This window comes from Coregonus lavaretus (assembly GCF_964263955.1).
Source record: "Coregonus lavaretus genome assembly, chromosome: 15".
Classification (NCBI taxonomy): domain Eukaryota; kingdom Metazoa; phylum Chordata; class Actinopteri; order Salmoniformes; family Salmonidae; genus Coregonus; species Coregonus lavaretus.
In genome coordinates, this window is record NC_140002.1 from 45,222,454 (window position 1) to 45,247,801 (window position 25,348).

A 25,348-nucleotide genomic window follows, 5' to 3' on the forward strand; every position below is an offset into this window, starting at 1 on the left:
GTCATTCCCACAAGCCATCACTCACCACCAGTGGCGACCAGTCATTCATGGCAGGGGTTGCCTGTTTTTTTTTTTTTTTGTCATTTAGCAGACGCTCTTATCCAGAGCGACTTACAGGAGCAATTAGGGTTAAGTGCCTTGCTCAAGGGCACATCGACAGATTTTTTCACCTAGTCGGCTCGGGGATTAGAACCAGCAACCTTTCGGTTACTGTCACAACGCTCTTAACCACTAAGCTACCTGCCGCCCATTTTGGCATTAATACGTGTCACATATCAGTTTGCAAACAATGTAAAATTTTTTAATAAAAAATCATTGAGTTAATAAAGCCGCATACAAACATGGTCTCTTTTTTGCTTTCTTGAGTAAGGCAAAAATGCAGGCGTTTCAGCCTAGCTAAGTGCTTTCTGTGGTGGTGGTTGGGCAGCCAGCAGAAAATACGGTTCTGATGTTCTCGAGTTGCGCCGTGATTGGCTCAGTGTTCTGTCACTCATGGGGACACTACGTCACGGCCAAATCTAAGGGTAGAGCTTGGAAATTCAAGCCCCTTGGGTGCTGCCATAGAGTTACATTAGAAGTGCCCATCCAATAAGGATCAAGGTCATTGGCCACAGATAAAATGATGTCAAATCACATTATATCTACAGTAGCTTTGATTGGACTGATCATGTCAACATCATACTTTCAAAATCTTAGCTAGCAGTCATCATGAATTAAGTCGACAATCTACTGGCAAATCCTTTTTAATCCTTGTCATATGAAGATAAATAATGAAGAGAAATTATAGATAAAACGTATCGGTGCTCATCGGCTATTGGACATAAACATTACACAACAAGTTGGAAATCGCAAATTCAACAATGAGTTGTTTGGAAGGTATCAGTGGCTAACTGCAAGCATTGCAAAGCTGTCACTAGCCTGCTATTCAGTGGAGTGACTGTGTGGTCCCAAATCTGGGTTTAAGGGTCTCTTTTCCAAGCTTAAAATGATAAACATTCATTCATCCATGCTGTCAATCCAGCAAGATTTATGCCGCGCTCAAAACAACTTAACTCAGAACTGGGAAATCTGACTTCAGTGAGTTTAAAACAAGTAGGAACTCGGGGAAAAAATGAGCTCCGACTTGGAAAATATCCAACTCGAAATTGTAAGTCGGGAACTCGGGCCTCTTTCTAGAGCTACGACCTGAAGATCACTGTCGTCATCATGATTCGACCTTGTTTTTGCTGAGTTCCCAGTTGTCTTGAAAGCACCATAAATCCAGAGAATGACAGACATTGATGACAAAGTGCTGAATAAATAGTTATATTGCCTACTTCCGTCCTAGCTCGCTCATGTCTTAATAGAAATTACGTATTGCCTCTTATCCGCTTGTCTTCCCCTTATGCCTAGTTTGTACATCTCAATTTTCAGTCGAAACCACATTTGTTTAAGCAAGTCAGCCATATCAGCTATGTTTTTCTTAAAGGCAGTAAATTAGGCTGAATGAACTGTTTCGCTGCCAGACAAGGCTCCGCTGATAGCCAGGTGTAGCAGTGGTAAGGTGTTGGGACTGCTGTTGGGACTCTGCTGTTGGGACAGCTTTATGTAGGCCCTAACAGTTTGTGGGCACCGTTTGTCACTGTTATAGTGCAATTAATGTATTGTTTAGTGTTGTGTAGTGGCTTTGCTGGCATGCATCCCCCCCAACAACAACACAAATGTGTTTGCCCCACCATGATTTACATGCTAAAATCGCCACTGCTCACCACTGTCATCAAATGGACTCAAGCTAGCCACAAGTTCTGACTGAGCTCAATCGTCATGAAACGCAAATACAGCGATGAGTTTCTCTCTCTTGGTTTCATACAAATAACGAGGAGCGTCCACAATGTGTTTTGTGCGGGGAAGTGCTTAGTAATGAGTCTCTCAAAATGAACAAATTAATAAACGACATCTCCTGACCAAACATCCACAGCATGACGGTAAACCCATAGAGTTGTTTCAGAACAGGGCAGAATGCTTCAGGAAACAGTGCTTCAACAGTGGAAAAGGCATTGTTGTCATTTTATAACAGGTGATGATAGCTCTTACAATATTCAATGATTACATTTCTCTAAAACAGGTTATTGGCTACATGTGCACTACCAAGTGTATTTACAGATGGCATACAAGTTTGTTATTAAGGCACATTAAAGTTCACATGTTCCAGAAGGCATTTCTGCCCCAAAAGGTATTTTGATTTAAAAAATACAAAAAACATTAAAATGCCTCTTCTGTGAAGTAGTGACGTGCGACATACACCTAGTTTCTGTAAACGGGTCACATACAATAAAACAATTAATCTAAAAAAACAGATTTTCCCTCATTAAAAATACATCTACCCCCTACAAATAAGTACATTTATTGTAATCCACATAAGAATTCACACAAGAAGTGCTGTAGCCTGCACGTAGCCTACATAGGCTACTTGAACTTATGCCCATTGGACCTGCAGTCTAAGTTATTGTATAGCCTACAAACACGCTTCCAGCTGTCCCCGGGCGGTGATTCTAATATTCTATATTTATTCAAATCCTCTTGCTGCAGGATTGTTTTCCTCCTGTGATGAAATGGGTCATTATAAGATCCGACATCTGCACCCTCACCACCTGGGGACGGCCTGTCAGGAAGTCCAAGATCCAATTGCAGCGGGAGGTGTTCAGTCCCAGGGTCCTGAGCTTGGTGATGAGCTTGGAGGGGACTGTGGCGTTGAATAATGAGCTGTAGTCAATGAACAGCATTCTTACATAGGTATTCCCTTTGTCCAGGTGGGTGAGGGAAGTGTGGAATGCAATAGAGATTGTGTAATCTGTGGATCTGTTGGGTCAGTATGTGAATTGGAGTGGGTCCATGGTGTCTGGGATGATGGTGTTGATGTGAACCATTACCAGCCTTTCAAATAATTTCATGGCTATAGATGTGAGGGCTACGGGGTGATAGTCATTTAGGCAGGTTACCTTGGCGTTCTTGGGTACGGGGACTATGGTGGTCTGCTTGAAACCATGGTTGGTACTTCAGACCAGGTCAGGGATAGGTTGAAAATGTCAGTGAAGACACTTGCCAGCTGGTCAATGCATGCTCTGAGTATGCGTCCTGGTATTCCGTCTGTTAACCTGTTTAAAGGTCTTACTTACATTGGCTACAGAGAGCGAGATCACACAGCCGTCCGGAACAGCTGGTGCTCTCATGCATCGTTCAGTGTTGCTTGCCTCGAAGCGTGCATAGAAGGCATTTAGCTCATCTGGGGTTTCCCTTTGTAATCCGTGATACAGTGGGGGGGAAAAGTATTTAGTCAGCCACCAATTGTGCAAGTTCTCCCACTTAAAAAGATGAGAGAGGCCTGTAATTTTCATCATAGGTACACGTCAACTATGACAGACAAAATGAGAAAAAAAAATCCAGAAAATCACATTGTAGGATTTTTAATGAATTTATTTTCAAATTATGGTGGAAAATAAGTATTTGATCACCTACAAACAAGCAAGATTTCTGGCTCTCACAGATCTGTAACTTCTTCTTTAAGAGGCTCCTCTGTCCTCCACTCGTTACCTGTATTAATGGCACCTGTTTGAACTTGTTATCAGTATAAAAGACACCTGTCCACAACCTCAAACAGTCACACTCCAAACTCCACTATGGCCAAGACCAAAGAGCTGTCAAAGGACACCAGAAACAAAATTGTAGACCTGCACCAGGCTGGGAAGACTGAATCTGCAATAGGTAAGCAGCTTGGTTTGAAGAAATCAACTCTGGGAGCAATTATTAGGAAAAAATCCCAGAACCACACGCAAAATTATTAGCAAAAAATTATTAGCAAAAATCCCAGAACCACACGGGGGGACCTAGTGAATGACCTGCAGAGAGCTGGGACCAAAGTAACAAAGCCTACCATCAGTAACACACTACGCCGCCAGGGACTCAAATCCTGCAGTGCTAGACGTGTCCCCCTGCTTAAGCCAGTACATGTCCAGGCCCGTCTGACGTTTGCTAGAGTGCATTTGGATAATCCAGAAGAGGATTGGGAGAATGTCATATGGTCAGATGAAACCAAAATAGAACTTTTTGGTACAAACTCAACTCGTCGTGTTTGGAGGACAAAGAATGCTGAGTTGCATCCAAAGAACACCATACCTACTGTGAAGCATGGGGGTGGAAACATCATGCTTTGGGGCTGTTTTTCTGCAAAGGGACCAGGACGACTGATCCGTGTAAAGGAAAGAATGAATGGGGCCATGTATCGTGAGATTTTGAGTGAAAACCTCCTTCCATCAGCAAGGGCATTGAAGATGAAACGTGGCTGGGTCTTTCAGCATGACAATGATCCCAAACACACCGCCCGGGCAACGAAGGAGTGGCTTCGTAAGAAGCATTTCAAGGTCCTGGAGTGGCCTAGCCAGTCTCCAGATCTCAACCCCATAGAAAATATTTGGAGGGAGTTGAAAGTCCGTGTTGCCCAGCGACAGCCCCAAAACATCACTGCTCTAGAGCATGGAGGAATGGGCCAAAATACCAGCAACAGTGTGTGAAAACGTTGTGAAGACTTACAGAAAACGTTTGACCTGTGTCATTGCCAACAAAGGGTATATAACAAAGTATTGAGAAACTTTTGTTATTGACCAAATACTTATTTTCCACCATAATTTGCATCTAAATTCATTAAAAATCCTACAATGTGATTTTCTGGATTTTTTTTCCTCATTTTGTCTGTCATAGTTGACGTGTACCTATGATGAAAATTACAGGCCTCTCTCATCTTTTTAAGTGGGAGAACTTGCACAATTGGTGGCTGACTAAATACTTTTTTGCCCCACTGTAGTTTGGTAAACTCCTCAATGTTATCGGATGAATTCCAGAACATATTCCAGTCTGTGCTAGCGAAACAGTCCTGTAGCTTAGCATCTGCTTCATCGGACCACTTCTGTATTGAGCGTCTCACTGGTACTTCCTGTTTGAGTTTTTGCTTGTAAGCAGGAAGCAGGAGGATAAAATTATGGTCTGATTTGCCGAAGGGAGGGCGAGGGAGGTGTCACAATCGTTTATGGAAGATACGGACCAAGGCGCAGCGTGATAAGCATACATTTTATTAAGTACTTAACTCACGACAAAACAACAAACAAACGAAACGTGAAGTCCTAGGTTACACAAAACAAACCTTAATGGAACAAGATCCCACCCCGACTAGTGCCAAACAGGCTGCCTAAGTATGGTCCCCAATCAGAGACAACGAGAAACAGCTGCCTCTGATTGGGAACCACCCTGGCCAACATAGATCAACACGATCTAGAAACTCAACATAGAAAACTTAACATAGAAACTACACACCCTGGCTCAACATTTAAGAGTCCCCAAAGCCAGGGCGTGACAGTACCCCCCTCCCAAAGGCGCGGACTGCGACCGCGCCACACAAACACAACAGGGTAGGGGCCGGGTGGGCATTCCGCCTCGGAGGCGGATCCGGCTCCGGGCGTTACCACCACTTTCTCTCCACCTCCCCGTTGCACCCCTGATCTGGTCTGGCACTGCTGACTGGAGCTGGACCCGACGACGGTGGATCAAACCGTACAGGCTCCGGACTGGAGCCGCTGGCCGGAGCTGGACTGGACACCGGTGGAGCAGATTGCTCTGGCTCCGGAGTGGATCCGCTGACTGGAGTTGGACCGGACCCCGGTGGAGCGGATTGCTCTGGCTCCGGAGTGGAGCAGAACGGGCCATGCCGGACTGGACACAGGCACCACTGGCTTGATGCGGGGAGCAGGAACGGGCCGGACCGGGCTGAGGACGCGCACCACTGGCTTGGTGCGGGGAGCAGGAACAGGCCGGACCGGGCTGGCGACGCGCACCACTGGCTTGGTGCGAGGGGCAGGAACAGGCCGGACCGGGCTGGCGACACGCACCACTGTCTTGGTGCGAGGGGCAGGAACAGGCCGGACCGGGCTGGCGATGCGCACCACTGGCTTGGTGCGAGGGGCAGGAACAGGCCGGACCGGGCTGGCGACGCGCACCACTGGCTTGGTGCGAGGGGCAGGAACAGGCCGGACCGGGCTGGCGACGTGCACCACTGGCTTGGCGCGAGGGACAGGAACAGGCCGGACCGGGCTGGCGACGCGCACCACTGGCTTGGCGCGAGGGACAGGAACAGGCCGGACCGGACTGGGAACACGCACCACTGGCTTGGTGCGGGGAGCAGGAACAGGCCGGGCTGGACTGGGAACACGCACCACTGGCTTGGTGCGGGGAGCCGGAACGGGCCGGGCCGGACTGTGGAGGCGGACTGGAGGTCTGGAGCGGAGAGCTGACACAACCCGTCCTGGCTGAATGCCTACTTTCACACAATACGTGTGAGGCATCAGCACAGGACGTACGGGGCTGTGCGCTCGTACTGGCGCTACAGCACGTGGCACTGGCGCAGGATATACGGGACCGAGGAGGCGTACTGGAGACCACGAGCGTTGAGCCAGCACACCCCGTCCTGGCTGAATGCCCATCTTTGCACGACACGTGCGTGGTGCTAGCACAGGACGTACAGGACTGTGCCGGAACACTCGCGGCACAGTACGTGGCTCCGCATAACACGGAGCCTGCCCAGTCACACGCTTCCTAGCCTGAGTACGGGGAGTTGGCTCTGCTCTAACCCTAGGCTCCGCCAACCACCCTTTTAGCCCCCCCCAAAAAAAGTATTGGGGCTGTCTCTCGGGCTTCCTCCTCGGCCGGTACCCTCTGCGTTGCCGCTGCTCCTCTCTGTAGCGCGCCTCCACAGTCTCCTCCCAAGGACGGCGATCCATTCCGGCCTGAATCTCCTCCCAAGTCCAGGATCCCTTCCCGTCCAGGATCTCCTCCCAGGTCCAGGCTGTCTGTACCTGGACACGCTGCTTGGTCCTCTTTTGGTGGGATCTTCTGTCACGATCGTTTATGGAAGATACGGACCAAGGCGCAGCGTGATAAGCGTACATTTTATTAAGTACTTAACTCACGACAAAACAACAAACAAACGAAACGTGAAGTCCTAGGTTACACAAAACAAACCTTAACGGAACAAGATCCCACCCCGACTAGTGCCAAACAGGCTGCCTAAGTATGGTCCCCAATCAGAGACAACGAGAAACAGCTGCCTCTGATTGGGAACCACCCTGGCCAACATAGATCAACACGATCTAGAAACTCAACATAGAAAACTTAACATAGAAACTACACACCCTGGCTCAACATTTAAGAGTCCCCAGAGCCAGGGCGTGACAGGAGGGCCTTGTATACGTCTCTGTGCGTGGAGTAAAGGTGATCTAGAGTTTTGTTGCCTGTAGTTGCACAGGTGTCATGCTGGTAAAATTGAGGTAAAATGGATTTCCGTTTCCCTACATTTAAATCACCGGCCACGAGAAACACTGCCTCTGGTTGTACATTTTCGAAATATGGTAGTGCATCAGCAGTTTCCCTATTGTTATGTCAGTCACTGACAGTCACTCAATTAGCCAATGTCAGCTAATATTTTATAGATTGCTAGGTAAATTAGTTTAGCCAGCTATCTAAACCTTGTAGCAGTCATGGCCGAATTACTGGGCAAGGCACGTGCCCAGGGGCCCTGACCTCCAGGGGGCCCCCATTGATTTTGTTAGTCACTCTCACTCAGATATCATATGAACATGGCATAAGTCATGGCAAAATGTGTAGAACTGCAGGAATGTAGCTTGAAAACTGCAATCTTCTCTCCATCCCATGGTAAAATAGCAGAACAATTGCTTTAAACTGCAACATTTTATCTACGCCCCATGGAAACATATGTAGAATTGCAGGACATTAACTTGAATTAAAGCTGCACACTTTTCTCTCCACCGCCAAGAGATGGGCCACTAACATGTTTTGTCCATGAGGTGGGCAACCAAATCTTGCTTAGGGCCCCAAAAATGCTAGAAACTTTATTTGACGAGATTGTGATGTTAACATGATGGGGAAAGGGAGGGGAGGAAAATTATCCTCCGATGTAGTAAGTGACTTCTCTTATACTTATTTATTCTCTTTTCCTCTCCTCTTCTGTCCTCTCCTCCCCTCTTTTCTTCTCTCGTTCAGTCCATCCTAAGAAGAAGAACAGACAGACATGCGTGAGGAAGAGTCTGATCTGTGCCTTCGCCATGGCTTTCATTATCAGCGTCATGCTCATCGCGGCCAATCAGATGCTGCGGAACGGCATGGAGTAGCCAATCACACTGTGAACCTGGGGAGTGGGTGGAACAGTTATATAACCTCACTTCCTCTCTTTGCAGTATTTACAGGAAGGTAGGCCAGTCAAAACCCAAACACCTCTGTGAAGGACAACTATCTGTTCTTTTAAATAAAGTTTGTTTTGATTTATATCGTAAACCGTAAACAGACATGAGGGTGCAAGGACTGAAGGACAACGAAGGAAAACGAAAAGCCATTTTTTTCAGTAAAAATAAAATAAATCCAAACAAAGACAAAGCAAAGTCACTAGGAGGACTTGATTAACATAGATAGACTGGAAGGGATGCAAAGCAATCTTTTTATATTTTGTGGGGATTATTCCTTTCATTTCTGTATCAGAGAAGGCCAACCCTTTAAGATTGCTTTTCTAATCAACACCAATCTATTCAATATGCAGCAGGTGCTTTGAGCCATTCCTGAATTTTTGGTTCTGCAGTTGATATTACTTCAGGAAGGCAATATCCCTTGACTGAGGATACTGAACTACTGTTTAATGTTTTAAACTGTATCTAAACATGTTAATCTGTTTATTTATTTTATTCTTGTCTATCTTATATTTAGAGTGTATATTTACTCAGTCACTCACCTGTGGACGTTCTACCAATGTATGTTTACACTGTAACAGAGGTGGTTTGCAACTTAAGGACAGACTTGTGTTAGCTCCCAGAGCGAACACCTAGGCTTTAGCTCAGCTGACTAACATAGTCTTGAGTCACATAGTCAACCTTCTACACCTGACATTCACTCCCTCACAATGTTCTTACAGTATAGTCGACTGTCTGTCTGTCTGTCTGCACTGCATGTGACTCAGTGGAAATTTAAAGGCACTGTATGTATGTACAATATTTACCATATGTCGTATCACTCTACGTGTCCATAAGGTGGTGTGCTGTGTATGTGTGTGCTAGACTGTCTATGCTTGGACAAGGTTGCTGTCTGGTGACTAAGGAAAGAACTTCACCCAAATGCTTGGAACTTGAACCACGGATAATACAGTTGTGGTCTAAAATGTCGTTGACCAGGCCAATTAAGATTGCTTTTCATTTTTGTGTTTTTCCCTTTTGCCCTCGTTCACTCCCCTTCACAAATCTGATAGGACTAGATGGATGAAAGCATATGGTGGAAACTCCAACACCTATCCAACCTGAAGGCTTTGTGGAGCTTTTTCTTTACACCTACTGTACCTATCCAGGGCCCATATTCATGAAGCATCTCAGATTAGGAGTGCTGATCTCGGATCAGTTTTTTCTTTTAGATCACAATGAAAAAGAAGATTACATGGACAGGATGGCGCTAATCCTAGATCAGTACTCATACACTGAGACACTTGATACATACAGCCTCTGAAATCCACATACTGTACACACTGTAACGTATTCAAGAGTCAGAGTAGTTTACAGAGGTTGTTCATCAAATATTTTCACTTTCAATATCTCATGTGCAGGCTACTATAAAATATTTATGTTCTTGGCCATGCAGTGTAGTACATCACACACAGAAATCACCTCGCTCTCTCAAATATCTTAATATATTTATAAGTGATTGCAAAGGGCCATTGGTCCATTAGTTTATTATGAATCCATTATGGTCGCTGACACCCGCATCTAATCGTAATGTGTAGATTAGTCATAGTTTTACTATTGTAAATGTTTCTGTCATATCTTTTCCAACCTGGTAAAGTGGATGTAAGGAAAGTGGTCTATTGTTTGAGGAGATTTCTATCACCGAGTTTCTCTATCTAGATTCTATAGTTTCATGTCATCCATGTCCCTACTGGGACTGAGGGCAAGTTTATAACCAGCACTGGTGGTTTGGAGAGCTGTGGTTTTGAGATTATATAAATGTCTAAAAACATGTTTATAGACTGTACAGAAATCTAAACACAAATACATATATAACCTTGGCATGCTGCTTGGATGAAGAGAGGAAGAAAGAAAAATAGCAATATTATTGATGGTAACATGTAAATAAAGATATGTAGTCTGTAAAAACCTAATCAACCTGTGTTTATGCAATCAAATCCTTTGTTTATAGAAACAAAAATCAGTTCTGTTTTTCTAATGAACAACTTGGCCACTGTGTGGCAGCAGTGAGCTCTATAGGACATAGTCTAAAGATCTGATGCGAAAAGATCTGATTGGCCAAAGACCAATTAGTGGGAAAAAAAGATCAGAATTGGCCTGCCTGTGTAGACGCAGCCATACTGCATAAAACAGGTTTGGTCTCATTTGTTAACTACTGTACCTGTTTTATATCATCTTTACCTTGTCTATGTGTGTACGCTCCAGCAGCACAGGTGAGTCATGGAGCCCAGAGACTACACTAGGGGCTCAGACGTCCAGGTGACCATTCTGCAGAGACAAACTCAATCAGCAGCAAGCCCTGAGGAGAGGGAGGAGCTAAAGGTACTGGACTCCCATGACATTGAAACTAATCCCTGCCATCCAAGACCTCTATATCAGGTGGTGTGAAAGATATGCCCGGAAAATTGTTCAAGACCACAGCCACCCAAGCCATAGACTGTTCTCTCTGCTTCTGCATGGCAAGCGGTAACTGAGGAAGACTGACACCAACAGGCTCCTGAACAGCTTCTAACCCCAAGCGATAAGACTGCTAAATAGCTAATAAAACTGCTACACTGACTATTTGCATTTACCCTTTTATTTTAAAAAATTGCACTCACTCACAGACTTAATTTGCTCTCACACAGCTACTGTACCAGCAAGTTAGCTAGCTGAATAAACTAAGTTAGAGTCTATTCCTAGAAAACATTGAACCGCTGTAGTTTACAACAATTATAATTTGTAAAGTGGAAGTTGGGAGAGTTATATTTGAGTGTTTCAGTGAAACGTAAGTGAGGGAGGCCCCGCTCTCTCGCTTTCCCAGATCTTTAGTTCATTTCATTCCAATCTCCTTTGCATTATTGTAGCCTTTTTCTGTAGCCTGTCAACTATGTGTCTGTCTATCCCTGTTCTCTCCTCTCTGCACATGCTATACAAACGCTTCACACCGAGTGGCTGCTGCCACTCTAACCTGGTGGTCCCTGCGCGCACGACCCACGTGGAGTTCCAGGTCTCCAGCAGCCTCTGGAACTGCCGTTCTGCGGCCAACAAGGCAGAGTTCATCTCAGCCTATGCTACCCTCCAGTCCCTCGACTGCTTGGCGCTGATGGAAACATGGATTACCACAGAAAACACTGCTACTCCTACTGCTCTTTCCTCGTCTGACCCATCTGTCTATCTCCTCATTTGAATTCCATGCTGTCACAGTCACTAGCCCATTCAAGCTTAACATCCTTGTCATTTATCGCCCTCCAGGTTCCCTTGGAGAGTTCATCAATGAGCTTGACAAGTTCCTTTCCTGAGGATGGCTCACCCCTCACAGTTCTGGGTGACTTTAACCTCCCTACGTCTGCCTTTGACTCATTTCTCTCTGCCTCCTTCTTTCCACTCCTTTCCTCTTTTGACCTCACCCTCTCACCGTCCCCCCCTACTCACAAGGCAGGCAATACGCTTGACCTCATCTTTACTAGATGCTGTTCTTCTACTAATCTCACTGCAACTCCCCTCCAAGTCTCCGACCACTACTTTGTATCCTTTTCTCTCTCGCTCTCCTCCAACACTACTCACTCTGCCCCTACTCAGATGGTAATGTGCCGTCCCAACCTTCGCTCTCTCTCTCCCGCTACTCCCTCTTCCATCCTATCATCTCTTCCCTCTGCTAAATCCTTCTCCCTCCGATCTCCTGATTCTGCTTCCTCAACCCTCCTCTCCTCCCTTTCTGCATCTTTTGACTCTCTATGTCCCCTATCCTCCCGGCCGGCTCGGTCCTCCCCTCCTGCTCCGTGGCTTGACGACTCATTGCGAGCTCACAGAAGAGGGCTCCGGGAAGCCGAGCGGAAATGGAGGAAAACTAGACTCCTCCTCCTCCCCCTCCCTCCTCCCTCTCTGTGGATGACTTTGTCAACCATTTTGAAAAGAAGGTTGACGACATCCGATCCTCATTTATTAAGTCAAATGACACCGCTGGTCCTGCTCACACTGCCCTGGACCATGATAGTTTGTCGGTGATGTGGACACCAAGGAACTTGAAGCTCTCAACCTGTTCCACTACAGCCCCGGCGATGAAAATGGGGAAGTGCTCAGTCCTCTTTTTTTTCCTGTAGTCCACAATCATCTCCTTTGTCTTGATCACGTTGAGGTAGAGGTTGTTATCCTGGCACCACATGGCCAGGTCTCTGACCTCCTCCCTATAGGCTGTCTCATCGTTGTCGGTGATCAGGCCTACCACTGTTGTGTCATCGGAAAATGTAATGATCGTGCTGGAGGCGTGCCTGGCCATGCAGTCATGGGTGAACAGGGAGTACAGGAGGGGACTTAGCACGCACCCTGAGGGGCCCCGTGTTGAGGATCAGCGTGGCAGATGTGTTGTTACCTACCCTTACCACCTGGGGGCGGCCCGTCAGGAAGTCCAGGATCCAGTTGCAGAGGGAGGTGTTTAGTCCCAGGGTCATTAGCTTAGTGATCAGCTTCGAAGGCACTATGGTGTTGAACGCTGAGCTGTAGTCAATGAAAAGCATTCTCACGTAGGTGTTCCTCTTGTCCAGGTGGGAAAGGGCAGTGTGTGGTGCAATAGGTATTGCATCATATGTGGATCTGTTGGGGCGGTATGCAAATTGGAGTGGGTCTAGGGTTTCTGGGATAATGGTGTTGATGTGAGCCATGACCAGCCTTTCAAATCACTTCATGGCTACAGACATGAGTGCTACGGGTCGGTGGTCATTTAGGCAGGGACTATGGTGGTCTGCTTGAAACATTTTGGTATTACAGACTCAGTCAGGGACATGTTGAAAATGTCAGTGAAGACACTTGCCAGTTAGGCAGCGCATGCTTGGAGTACACGTCCTGGTAATTCGTCTGGCCCTGCGGCCTTGTGAATGTTGACCTGCTTAAAAGTCTTACTCACAACGGCTACGGAGAGCGTGATCACATAGTCTTCCGGAACAGCTGATGCTCTCGCATGCTTCAGTGTTGCTTGCCTCGAAGTGAGCATAGAAGTGATTTAGCTCGTCTGGTAGGCTGCCACATCCTACAAGCGTCAGAGCCGGTGTAGTACGATTCAATCTTAGTCATGTATTGACTCTGCCTGTTTGATGGTTTGTCGGAGGGCATAGCGGGATTTCTTATAAGCGTCCGGGTTAGAGTCCAACTCCTTGAAAGCGGAAGCTTTACTCTTTAGCTCAGTGCGTATGTTGCCTGTAATCCATGGTTTCTGGTTGGGGTATGTATGTACAGTCACTGTGGGGATGACGTCATCGATTAACTTATTGATGAAGCCAGTGACTGATGTGGTGTTCTCCGCAATGCTATCAGAAGAATCCCGGAACATATTCCAGTCTGTGCTAGCAAAACACTCCTGTAGCTTAGCATCTGCGTCATCTGACCACTTCCTTATTAACAAAGTCACTGGTGCTTCCTGCTTTAGTTTTTGCTTATAAGCAGGAATCAGGAGGATAGAGTTATGGTCAGATTTGCCAAAAGGGAGGGCGAAGGAATTGTCCGTAGAGCTCCGAGACAGGATTTTGTTGAGGCACAGATCAGGGTATCCCAGATCTTGGAAAGGGTACCAAAACATTTCTGCAGCATTGAAGGTCCCCAAGAACAGTGGCCTCCATCATTCTTAAATGGAATAAGTTTGGAAACACCAAGACTCTTCTTAGAGCTGGCGGTCTGGCCAAACTGAGCAATCAGGGGAGAAGGGCCTTGGTCAGGGAGGTGACCAAGAACCTGATGGTCACTCTGACAGAGCTCCAGAGTTCCTCTGTGGAGATGGGAAAACCTTCCAGAAGGACAACCATCTCTGCAGGAGTCCACCAATCAGGCCTTTATGGTAGAGTGGCCAGACGGAAGCCACTCCTCAGTAAATGACAGCCCGCTTGGAGTTTGCCAAAAGGCACCTAAAGGACACTCAGATAATGAGAAACAAGATTGTCTGGTCTGATGAAACCAAGATTGAACTCCTTGCCTGAATGCCAAGCGTCATGTCTGGAGGAAACCTGGCACCATCCCTACGGTGAAGCATGGAGGTGGCAGCATCATGCTGTGGGGAGGTTTTTCAGTGGCAGGGACTGGGAGAGTAGTCAGGATCGAGGGAAAGATGAACAGAGCAAAGTACAGAGAGATCCTTGATGAAAACCTGCTCCAGAGCGCTCAGGACCTCAGACTGGGACGAAGGGTCACCTTCCAACAGGACAACGACCCTAAGCCCACAGCCAAGACAACGCAGGAGTGGCTTCTGGACAAGTCTCCGAATGTCCTTGAGTGGCCCAGCCAGAGTCCGGACTTGAACCCGATCGCACATCTCTGGAGAGGCCTGAAAATAGTTGTGCAGCGACACTCCCCATCCAACCTGACAGAGCTTGAGAGGATCTGCAGAGAAGAATGGGAGAAACTCCCCAAATACAGGTGTGCCAAGCTTGTAGCGTCATACCCAAGAAGACTCTAGGCTCTAATCGCTGCCAAAGGTGCTTCAACAAAGTACTGAGTAAAGGGTCTGAATACTTATGTAAATGTGATATTTCAGTTTTATGTTTAATAAACTTACAAAAATGTCTAAAAACCAGTTTTTGCTTTGTCATTATGGGGTATTGTTTGTAGATTGATGAGTGAAAAAAAATGTGTTAATCAGTTTTAGAATAAGGCTGTAACGTAACAAAATGTGGAAAAAGTAAAGGGGTCTGAATACTTTCCGAGTGCAACTTCTGCCCCTACCACTGCACATTGTAACTATGGTATTGACCCTGATCCTGGAACTGACCGTGCATATCAACTCAGCAAAAAAAGTATGTCCTGTCACTGTCAACTGCTTTGATTTTCAGCAAACTTAACATGTGTAAATATTTGTATGAACATAACAAGATTAAACAACTGAGACATAAACTGAACAAGTTCCACAGACATGTGACTAACAGAAATGGAGTAATGTGTCCCTGAACAAAGGGGGGGGTCAAAATCTAACGTAAAAGTCAGTATCTGGTGTGGCCACCAGCTGCATTAAGTACTGCAGTGCATCTCCTCCTCATGGACTGCATCAGATTTGCCAGTTCTTGCTGTGAGATGTTACCCCACTCTTCCACCAAGTTCCCAGACATTTATGGGGGGAATGGCACTAGCCCTCACCCTCCGATCCAACAGGTCCCAGACGTGCTCAATGGGATTGAGGTCCGGGCTCTTCGCTGGCCATGGCAGAACACTGACATTTTTGTCTTGCAGGAAATCATGCACAGAACGAGCAGTATGGCTGGTGGCATTGTCATGCTGGAAGGGTACCACATAAGGGAGGAGGATGACTTCCCTGAAATGCACTACGTTGAGATTGCCTGCAATGACAACAAGCTCAGTCTGATGATGCTGTGACACACCGCCCCAGACCATGACGGACCCTCCACCTCCAAATCGATCTAGCTCCAGAGTACAGGCCTCGGTGTAACACTCATTCCTTCAACGATAAACGCGAATCCGACCATCACCCCTGGTGAGACAAAAACTGTGACTCGTCAGTGAAGAGCACTTTTTGCCAGTCCTGTCTGGTCCTGCGATGGTGGGTTTGTGCCCATAAGCGACGTTGTTGCCGGTGATGTCTGATGAGGATCTGCCTTACAACAGGCCTACAAGCTCTCAGTCCAGCCTCTCTCAGCCTATTGCGGACAGTCTGAGCACTGGTGGAGGGATTGTGCGTTCCTGGTGTAACTCGGGCAGTTGTTGTTGCCATCCTGTACCTGTCCCGCAGGTGTGATGTTCGGATGTACAGGTGTTGTTACACATGGTCTGCCACTGCGAGGACGATCAGCTGTCCGTCCTGTCTCCCTGTAGCGCTGTCTTAGGCGTCTCACAGTACGGACATTGCAATTTATTGCCCTGGCCACATCTGCAGTCCTCATGACTCCTTGCAGCATGCTTAAGGCACATTCACGCAGATGAGCAGGGACCCTGGGCATCTTTCTTTTGGTGTTTTTCAGAGTCAGTAGAAAGGCCTCTTTCGTATCCTACGTTTTCATAACTTTGACCTTAATTGCCTACCATCTGTAAGCTGTTAGTGTCTTAACGACCATTCCACAGGTGCATGTTCATTAATTGTTTATGGTTCATTGAACAAGCATGGGAAACAGTGTTTAAACCCTTTACAATGAAGATCTGTGAAGTTTTTAGATTTTTACGAATTATCTTTGAAAGACAGGGTCCTGAAAAAGGGAAGTTTCTTTTTTTAGCTGAGTTTACAGAAGCTTACTTACTTTCTTGTGTTCTTCTTATTTCTATTTCTCATGTGTTTTTGTTCTACTTTACTTTATAGTACTACTGATATTGATTACTGCACTGTTGGGAAAGCGCTTGCAAGTAAGGGATTTCACTGTACTTGTGCACATGACAAAACTATTTTTTTATTTTTTATTTTACCTTTATTTAACTAGGCAAGTCAGTTACAATGACGGCCTACACCGGCCAAACCCGGGGCCAATTGTGCGCCGCCCTATGGGACTCCCAATCACGGCCGGTTGTGATACAGCCTGGAATCGAACCAGGGGGTCTGTAGTGATGCCTCAAGCACTGAGATGCAGTGCCTTAGACCGCTGCGCCACTCGGGAGCCTATAAACTTTTTATAAAGGCTACTTAAAGACACATTTCTAAAATGTCATCTTCATCATCTCCAGCACCACCCCAACATCAACATATGCGAAAATGCCATGTTTCTATGTTTTGTAGTAAAAAAGAAAGATGGAGATACGTTTTTCCAATGACATCAACCAATTTGTAGGCAATGAATAGGCAATTAGTAAGCAATGCCTACTCATAATTGGTTAAAATTACATGATGCACACCGATGATGTCATTGGAAAAACGTATCTTCCTCTATCTTTTTTACTACAAAACATAGAAACACGCCATTTTCACATATGTTGATGTTGGGGTGGAGCTGGAGATGATGAATATAAGGTTGAAAAATGTAGACATTTCCCTTTAAGACTGTCATATGCATGATATAACACAATACCTTAGTTACAAGAGGGATTTATTGAACAATGCAATACAAATATAAAACTGTTAAAAATATTCAAGTCGGCCCATGTCATTCTTGAATGGAGTTTGGCTGTCTGTCTAATTTAGAAACACCTCGAGGTTAACCACCTTTAGGTATAAAAAACCCTGCATTGAAAACACATTAATAAATGGCAAAAAAGACAGTAAAAAAATAAAATGAATAAGGAATTAGGTTTTGCAGTGCGTGTCCCATATATTTGTCGATATAATAAAGCTCAGGATATATATATATATATTTTTAAACATATTAAACCCCTTATTTTTGTTGTCACAAAACTACCTCCATACTTCCATTCATTTGTATGGGTTACATTTAGACGAGTCCCGTGACTCTTGTGGAGGTCGTAGAGCAAAACGGAGAACACCATTGTGTTCGTGAGAGTCTCATCTTTCCATAGTGGTCATGTTCGTTTGTGGGCCGTTCAGACGTTCTAGTGAGAAGACCGATTTTCGGGATTTCTCATGGTCTGACAAACACCGCTGTAGCTCGGCCACCTACCACCGCAGTTGCGGAAGGCCAATATAGGTGTATGCCCATGCAAAAAACCATATCTCTAGCTTTTTTTACCCCTTTTTCTCCCCAATTGGTAGTTGCAGTCTTGTCCCATCGCTGCAACTCCCCTATGGACTTGGGAGAAGTGAAGGCCGATAGCCATGTGTCCTCCGAAACACAACTCTGCCAAGCCGCACTGCTTCTTGACACACTGCTCGCTTAACCCGGAAGCCAGCCGCACAAATGTGTCGGAGGAAACACCGTCCAGCTGGCAATCGAAGTCAGCTTGCAGGCGCCCGGCCCAACACAAGGAATCGCTAGAGCGCGATGGGACAAAGAAATCCTGGCCGACCAAACCCTCCCCTAACCCGGACGGCGCTGGGCCTATTGTGCGCCGCCTCATGGGTTTCCCGGTCACGGCCAGCTGTGACACAGCCTGGGATCGAACCCGGGTCCGCTGCGCCACTCGGGAGGCCTAAACTGACATATTTTGATGGGTATGTTTTCATTATGTTACTCTTAAGGATTAATGTGTCTAAAACAATGTAAAACATATTATTGTTGGACCTTCCCACCATTCCCAAGGCAATCCCAATAATTCATATTTAAGTTGAACCCTGCCAGTGTTTCTCTGGCCTGCCAGGTGCAAGAGCATATCCTACATTTACATTTACATTTTAGTCATTTAGCAGACGCTCTTATCCAGAGCGACTTACATGAGCAATTAGGGTTAAGTGCCTTGCTCAAGGGCACATCGACAGATTTTTCACCTAGTCGGCTCGGGGATTAGAACCAGCGACCTTTCGGTTACTGGCACAACGCTCTTAACCACTAAGCTACCTGCCGCCCATAAGCTACCTGCCGCCTAGCATCTGTGGTGGAGGTTATAGAGAGGAACTGAGTCTGAGGAACAGTGTCTACGGGTTCAGTCAGCCCACTGCTCACACATCTCCTCCTTCACCCTTGACACACAGGTCCTAGAACATTACAGACACACCTGCTACGACTGGACACACCCAAAGGTGGGGAACACACACAAAAAGACGAGATCATGTTCTTGAGTTCTGTTCTTGAACTGTATGTCATGTTCTTGAATCCTTTATGTTATTGAGTTCTACATTACATGACAAAAAGTATGTGGACACCTGCTCGTCGAACGTCTCATCCCAAAATCATGGACATTAATATGGAGTTGGTCCCCCCTTTGCTGCTATAACAGCCTCCACTCTACTGGGAAGGCTTTCCACTAGATGTTGGAACATTGCTGCGGGGACTTGCTTCCATTCAGCAACAAGAGCATTAGTGAAGTTGGGCACTTACAGTGGCTTGCGAAAGTATTCACCCCCCTTGGCATTTATCCTATTTTGTTGCCTTACAACCTGGAATTAAAATGGATTTTTGAGGGGTTTGTATCATTTGATTTACACAACATGCCTACCACTTTGAAGATGCAAAATATGTTTTATTGTGAAACAAACAAGAAATAAGACAAAAAAACGGAAGACTTGAGCGTGCATAACTATTCATCACCCCAAAGTCAATACTTTGTAGAGCCACCTTTTGCAGCAATTACAGCTAGAAGTCTCTTGGTGTATGTCTATGAGCTTGGCACATCTAGCCACTGGAATTTTTGCCCATTCTTCAACGCAAAACTGCTCCAGCTCCTTCAAGTTGGATGGGTTCTGATGGTGTACAGCAATCTTTAAGGTCATACCACAGATTCTCAATTGGATTGAGGTCTGGGCTTTGACTAGGCCATTCCAAGACATTTAAATGTTTCCCCTTAAACCACTCAAGTGTTGCTTTAGCAGTATGCTTAGGGTCATTGTCCTGCTAGAAGGTGAACCTCCGTCCCAGTCTCAAATCTCTGGAAGACTGAAACAGGTTTCCCTCAAGAATTTCCCTGTATTTAGCACCATCCATCATTCCTTCAATTCTGACCAGTTTCCCAGTCCCTGCCGATGAAAAACATCCCCACAGCATGATGCTGCCACCACCATGCTTCACTGTGGGGATGGTGTTGTCGGGATGATGAGAGGTGTTGGGTTTGCGCCAGACATTTTCCTTGATGGCCAAAAAGCTCAATTTTAGTCTCATCTAACCAGAGCACTTTCTTCCATATGTTTGGGGAGTCTCCCACATGCGAACACACTTTTGGCGAACACCAAACGTGTTTGCTTAATTTCTTCTTTAAGCAATGGCTTTTTTTTCTGGCCACTCTTCCGTAAAGCCCAGGTCTGTGGAGAATACGGCCTAAAGTGGTCCTATGGACAGATACTCCAATCTCCACTGTGGAGCTTTGCAGCTCCTTCGGGGTTATCTTTGGTCTCTTTGTTGCCTCCCTGATTAATGCCCTCCTTGCCTGGTCTGTGAGTTTTGGTGGGCGGCCCTCTCTTGGCAGGTTTGTTGTGGTGCCATATTCTTTAAATTTTTTAATAATGGATTTAATGGTGCTCCGTGGGATGTTCAAAGTTTCTGATATTTTTTTATAACCCAACCCTGATCTGTACTTCTCCACAACTTTGTCCCTGACCTGTTTGGAGAGCTCCTTGGTCTTCATGGTGCCGCTTGCTTGGTGGTGCCTCTTGCTTAGTGGTGTTGCAGACTCTGGAGCCTTTCAGAACAGGTGTATATATACTGAGATCATGTGACACTTAAATAAAGTCCACCTGTGTGCAATCTAAGTAATTATGTGACTTCTGAAGGTAATTGGTTGCACCAGATCTTATTTAGGGGCTTCAGAGCAAAGGGGGTGAATACATATGCACACACCATTTTTCCGTTATTTATTTTTTGGAATTTTTGGAAACAAGTAATTTTTTTCATTTCACTTCACCAATTTGGACTATTTTGTGTCTGTCCATTACATGAAATCCAAATAAAAATCCATTTAAATTACAGGTTGTAATGCGACAAAATAGGAAAAACGCCAAGGGGGATGAATACTTTTGCAAGGCACTGCATGTTGGGCGATTAGGCCTGGCTCGCAGTCGGCGTTGCAATTAATCTCAAAGGTGTTCAGGTCAGGGCTCTGTGCAGGCCAGTCAAGTTCTTCCACACCAATCTTCGACAAACCATTTCTGTATGGACCTCGCTTTGTGCATGGGGGCATTGTCATGCTGAAACAGTAAAGGGCCTTCCCCAAACTGTTGCTGCAAAGTTGGAAGCACAGAATCGTCTAAAATGTAATTGTATGCTGTAGCGTTAAGATTTCCCTTCACTGGAACTAAGGGACCTAGCTCGAACCATGAAATACAGCCCCAGACCATTATTCCTACTCCACCAAACTTTACAGTTGTCACTATGCATTCGGGCAGATAGCGTTCTCTTGGCATCCGCTAAACCCAGTTTCGGCCATCGGACTGCCAGATGGTGAAGCGTGATTCATCACTCCAGAGAACACGTTTCCACTGCAGAGTCCAATGGCGCTCGGCATTCCACATGCTGATCTTAGGCTTGTGTGCGGCTGCTCATCCATGGAAACCCATTTCATGAAGCTCCTGACGAACAATTATTGTGCCAACATTGCTTACAGAGGCAGTTTGGAACTCTGTATTGAGTGTTGCAACCGAGGACAGACAATTTTTATATATACACACAAAAGTATGTGGACAAAATGGGGGAGGGAGGCACGGGGAGGTTTGTCAATAACACTGGCACAGAATTGGCAATTGCGGTGGTGGAAAGGGGTGTGCACTCGGCGGTCCCATTCTGTGAGCTTGTGTGGCCTACCACTTCGCGGCTGAGCCGTTGTTGCTCCTAGACGTTTCCACTTCACAGTAACAGCACTTACAGTTGACCGGGGAAGCTCTAGCGGGGCAGAAATTTTACAAACTGACTTGTTGGTAAGGTGGCATCCTATGACGGTGCCATGTTGAAAGTCACTGAGTTCTTCAGTAAGGCCATTCTACTGCCAATGTTTGTCTATGGAGATTGCATGGCTGTGTGCTCAATTTTATACACCTGTCAGCAATGGGTGTGGCTGAAATAACCAAATCCACTAATTTGAAGGGGTGTCCACATACACTATATATACAAAAGTATTTCAAATTCGAGTTCTATGTGCCCTCTGTGCAGTATTAGTGGGCTAAGGAGCACCTCTACCCGTTAGCCAGCCTGTGTGAAGAGAAGATTCCACTGGAACGATGAGGACTAGTAGCACTGTCAGTCTGGGGCAATCAGTTCTATAGTATTTCACTCAAACTTGTATGCATATTGAATAGTCAGTCACTCTTTATGTCAAGTTGCTCCAATACTGTGATGTTAAACAGTTGAGTAATTATCTGTAGCTACACAGTTACAACTCTCACAATCTCAATGGAATAGTAGTGTTGTTTATTTTCCATGTCTCTATGCAGAGCCATTGATAAAGTGGGTAGAAATCTGAACAGAGACCTTTAAGACCTTTCCTGACTTTACAAACGAGTCAGATCATCAACCAGAGGCAAGACAGAGGACATAAATGGTTTGCACAAAACATCCATTTAAATCTGAGGTATCTATTGTTTCATCATGTACAAATCTCCTGAAAACAAAGCTGTTGGGATGCACACTCACAGACAGACAGCTGATGGTTCCTACAAAGTTATCTATGTCAGACAAGACAGGATGTTGCTGTCAACTCCTTGGACACAGGCTGGGGTCAATTCCAATACAATTCTGTTAGTTCTAGAATTGAGAAATTAGCTGAATTGAGAAATTCCATTCTAGAATAGAAAAGTGCCTTTCGTTTTCAATGGGGATATTCCAATTCTTTAATTCAGAATTCCAGTTCACATACTGAACTGACACAATGCAATTGACCCCTATGGCGGACTGTGAGAGAATGTGTGTAGTGGACACAGAAAGCTGATACACTTTATGTTTCAGCTTAGTCAATGGAAGAGATATGTAATACTGTACTGAATTAAACTGGAATCGAAAGTCAAACAAAACACTGCTTGTTTGTCGTAAAGAAGAGAAGGGGTGTTGTAACCGTGGGGATAGGCAGTCTGCTATTAAAATGTTTATTTAAAACAGAAACTTCCCTCTTTAATGATACTTATATGAATAGTAGAGGAGAAACTATTTCATGTAATAAAGGCACTGTAACAATCCTGTTTTTCATCTACAATCAGACTAAAAACAAGGTGTGTTTCTTGAAATAAACGTGGGCTTTACTTAGAACTCTTCCATTGCCCTCAATTTTGTACACAAATAGTTTGACTTGTGATCAACACAAACCTGCAAATTTGATATGGACCGCATTGTCTGTACAGTGTCCATTGTTGATCATATGATATTCATTTATGTCAGATGACCAATAAAGTAATATTTCTACTCTATTCCTTTCTATTCTTTAACACATCATGGGCAGCACACTGTCTTCGAGACAGTAGGGTGCTTCCACGCGTGAAATATTTTAAATGCTTTTAACATTTGTTTCACAAACCATTTTTTAGAAAATCATGATGAAAGGGGCCATTTTATGCCCTTTTAAAAGACCCCTCCTGTAAGACCCTATGACCGTGAACCGTACGGACAACATCTTGGTGTCATACTCCTTATAGTGTACTCTAAAATATGGAGTAGGTCTCTATTCTGAACAATAAAAGCACTCGTTTTTGTTCTGGTGGCTTTAGGCAGTAGTTCTGAAGTCTGACATTAATTCTGCAGTCTATGTTGAAGTGACATGTTGGGAGGTGTGGGAAGAGGGCCTTCACTACATACTGTAGCAGCCTTTTGGTTGGTTTAGTGCACATGTCAAACTCATTCCACGGAGGGCCAAGTGTCTGCAGGTTTTTGCTCCTCCCTTGTACTTGTACTACCTCCCGAGTGGCGCAGTGCTAGCTGTGCCACTAGAGATCCTGGTTCGAATCCAGGCGCTGTCGTAGCCGGCCGCGACCGGGAGACCCATGGGGCAGCGCACAATTGGCGCACAGTTGTGGGTTCGATTCCCATGGGGGGCCAGTATGAAAAAAATATATATATAAAAAACATTTATGCACTCACTAACTGTAAGTCGCTCTGGATAAGAGCATCTGCTAAATGACAAAAATTTAAAAAAATGTTGATTGATGAATTAAGGTCACTAATTTGTAAATAACTCCCCTCCCCTGGTTGTCGGGGTCTTAATTGAAAGGAAAAAACAAAAACCCGCAGACACTAGGCCCTCCATAGAATGAGTTTGACACCCCTGGTTTAGTGTATCAAAATAGTCTGTTTCCAGCTGTTGGATCTGTGACCGGCAGGTCAAAGAGCAGGTGAAGTCATGTGACTGAGAGATTGGTTTTGATTGACAGGAACAGTTCTGATGTTGTCCTGGCAACCTCTAAATCAGATAACATCCACTATGGCACTTATGCATGACTGTATCCTCAAAACAGAGGGAGGTAGGCAGACAAGAATAGAGGTGGGTAAAATAGATGCTGGGTGAAGTAGACACTGGTCCTGGGTCAGTTTAGCATTTCCTCAACTAATGGTGAAGGTCATGATTTAAGGAGGGCAAGCTGATCTTAGATCTACACCTAGGGGCAACTTCACCCCAGAGCGGGAAAATAGAGAGGGGGGAAAGAAGGCAGGTAGTGAAAAAATTCAAGTGGCCAGAGTAGTGTAGATCAGAACTCTTGGTGGGAAGGAGGGGGAGGGGGCGTGAGAGAGAGAGAAGGAAGAAAACGGTATAGAACAGTGTTTCTTAATCCTGGTCCTGGGGACTCTAAGGGGTGCACATTTTTGTTTTGCCCTAGCACTACCAGCACTCTAGACTAACTTTTTCAGTTGATGGCACCAGCACATGATTTGGTCGAACCAATTTTTCAAAAAATAATTGGTAGTGACCTGACCTGTTTTCCATAATGTACCTGCATTCCATACAGAACCAGGCTAATAACGACTAGTCATCTTTTAAATTAGCATTCCCTTGCATGGCTTGACATTCAGATAAATTTGACAGTGGCACACCAGGCCAGTGCCAACTGAAAGCTACTGACCTGAATGGAAAAGCAATAGCATATTTCCATTGATTGTTTGGAGAGAGAAAAAATCTAACCTTTGCGCAATCTCAGAAAATGTGTTATTGTTAACTATTTTAAACAGTCACACTACAGTTGTAGGCCCTATTAAATCAGTTTTATGTTTTGGTAAATTCTGTTTTCCCAATTTCATTTTCCAGGTTTCGAGTTCACACTTTTTTATAGAAATACTACACAATGGGATGTTCCAAGTCCACAACAGTGCTTAAACCACATCAGGAGACCACTTTTGGTGGTCTGGGTGTAGTTGCCATTAAATGAAATTGCATGCCTAGCAAGAGACCCTTGTGTTTGGCTAGCAGTGTTTTTGTACTGTACAATGTACAGTGTAGGCTACATGTGATGGCAGAGTATTAAAATTTACATTTTAGTCATTTAGCAGACGCTCTTATCCAGAGCAACTTACAGGAGCAATTAGGGTTAAGTGCCTTGCTCAAGGGCACATCGACAGATTTTTCACCTAGTCGGCTCAGGGATTAGAACCAGCGACCTTTCGGTTACTGCCACAACGCTC

The 25,348-nt window shown here is 45.3% G+C and overlaps 1 protein-coding gene across 1 annotated transcript in view; it reads left to right on the plus strand.

Annotated features, from left to right (window-relative positions):
- LOC311142160 (calcium-binding protein 8-like) overlaps nt 1–8,210 on the plus strand; it is a gene marked incomplete at both ends in the record, with an annotated part of 89,813 nt that extends 81,603 nt beyond the window's left edge. The window contains one exon of the mRNA XM_084177751.1: nt 8,083–8,210. Coding sequence (XP_084033877.1) covers nt 8,083–8,210 — 128 coding nt within the window. The remainder of the gene's footprint in view (nt 1–8,082) is intronic.
- Between the last annotated feature and the right edge of the window lie 17,138 nt (nt 8,211–25,348).